At 49.2% G+C, this 1,892-nt stretch overlaps 1 protein-coding gene across 1 annotated transcript in view; it reads left to right on the forward strand.

The window, feature by feature from the left end:
- Positions 1 to 205: 205 nt before the first annotated feature.
- Positions 206 to 1,892, forward strand: part of KLHDC3 (kelch domain containing 3) — a 14,871-nt gene continuing 13,184 nt past the window's right edge. Inside the window, exon 1 of the mRNA XM_010283848.1 lies at positions 206 to 445. Within this exon, the coding sequence (XP_010282150.1) occupies positions 292 to 445 (154 nt within the window). The 5' untranslated portion in view covers positions 206 to 291. The remainder of the gene's footprint in view (positions 446 to 1,892) is intronic.

Genomic DNA, 1,892 nt, shown 5'->3' on the forward strand with positions numbered 1-1,892 from the left:
GCAAAGGCATCTCTGCTTGCTCTTCTGAGCTTTGCTCAGGTTACAGTACCTGCCTTGTGTCTCCTTCCCAAGGGGAGAGTAAAACCACCTCCAGTTGGGAGGCAGATGAGTGAGGGTACAGCAATGTGACCTTTGTAGTTGGCATTCAAGGAAGGTAGGAAGACCTGCGAGATGGATTGTGTTATTTTAGCGTTCTGTCTCTGTTACAGAGCCAGGTGACATCGTGGTGGCCCAGGAAGCATGCGGCTGTGGCACTGGGGGCCCTGAAGACTGCCTGTCTTGCAGGGAGGAATGCTACGGTGGGCAGTGCACTTGGAAGGTGGGCCACGGAGGGTGAACCACGCAGCTGTGGCCGTCGGGCACAAGGTCTATTCCTTTGGTGGATATTGTTCTGGAGAAGACTATGAGACTCTGCGGCAGATTGATGTCCATGTCTTTAATGCAGGTAAATGCGTCCTGGTGGTGCATGGAGGTGTGGCTTGCTGGGCTCGGTTATTAGTGTTCTTGCCCGCTGCTGCTTAACCTGTTACACTCTGTAACATGCTGTCTGAATCTAATTTCCAAAAAAATTATTAGTGTAGAGGGGAGCCTCTTCCTTGTGCAGCCCTGTATTTTCAGCTTTGGGGGCAGGGCACAGAGGTCCTGTTAGTTCAGCAGACTGCTAGGATAAGGAGTCACTGGAAGTAACCACATAGCCAATGGCTTGTTTTATCCTTGTTCTCTCCAAACACTAACTCAATTAGGTGCAAAGAGGTGATGTTTAGCTGGCTCAGGTCCCCCATCCAGTTTGCAGCAGGACCATGCTTAGCTGCTCCTACTGCGGAAGGGGTAGGGTGGGCTCCAGGGCACTCAGTTCAGTCTCCAGGTTTAGACTCCTGAGCTGTTTCCCTGTGGGGGCAGCTGACAACTGCTGCCAGCATGATGGATTCAGCAGGGACATGTGGAAGGATGGAGGCCTTCCCATTTGGCAGCAGGTATCATGCAGACTCACAATGTGGCTTAGAAAAACACCTGGAGCTGGAGCCACTTGTATAGGGTAGCCAGTAACTGTCAGGAGGCTGAGTTGGAGCCATGAGTATGCTGGGAGAAGTTGTATTTCTTGATTCAGTGCTCTTTGAACTGAAGAGGTTACTGAGCTGGTCCATGAAGTATTTCCCTATAATTAGGCAGGTGGTTGAAAAACTGCACAGATGGTTGGATGGGTCCAGCTGAACAGAGACAAGAGCAAAGAACCAATGACCAGTTTCACAGACTGGACAGCATCCTAACACGCACGTGGCACGTAGGTAAAACTAGTTTGTCTGCAAGATGCAGTGAATTCACTCCCCTAAATCCAACTGTGGCGAAGACTCTCTTGTGCAGTAGTGGATAAAGGCATTGGTTACATAGGGATGCCAAGGTGATCCCCTCACAGTGTAGAGGGGAGTGTAGCTCAGGGTCTTGTGAACAAAGACTTTCATCTCTATCCAGAGAGACTGGGCTCTCACACTCAAGACAGTTGAACATTGTAGCTTGTAAAATGTGCCAGTAGAGCACCACTCTTCTAGTGGAAGCATAATGGTGATTACACCATGCCCAAAGGAATGCTCTTGCATTGTCTTGCCTCCTTACCACTCCCAAATATTAAAGTATCATGATGCTGCATCCACCATGCAGGGAGGTGACACTGGCTTCCCAAGCCTTTGCTCTATTAACATTGCCAGGTTCCAGTGCTAAAGCCAAGATACCAGATTTTGAATGATCTCCTTCAATCTTCCAAAGAGGAAGACTGTGTTTTAGGTGGAAAACCTCCCATCTAGCTTGACTTTAGCATTGGCTGTGCTTCCTCAGTGCCCTTTCTGATTCTGGAGTAGATGCTCACCTTTTAAGACGCCTGAACTTTTCTCTTTCCC

This window comes from Phaethon lepturus, unplaced genomic scaffold (genome assembly GCF_000687285.1).
Source record: "Phaethon lepturus isolate BGI_N335 unplaced genomic scaffold, ASM68728v1 scaffold44033, whole genome shotgun sequence".
Taxonomy (NCBI): Eukaryota; Metazoa; Chordata; class Aves; order Phaethontiformes; family Phaethontidae; genus Phaethon; species Phaethon lepturus.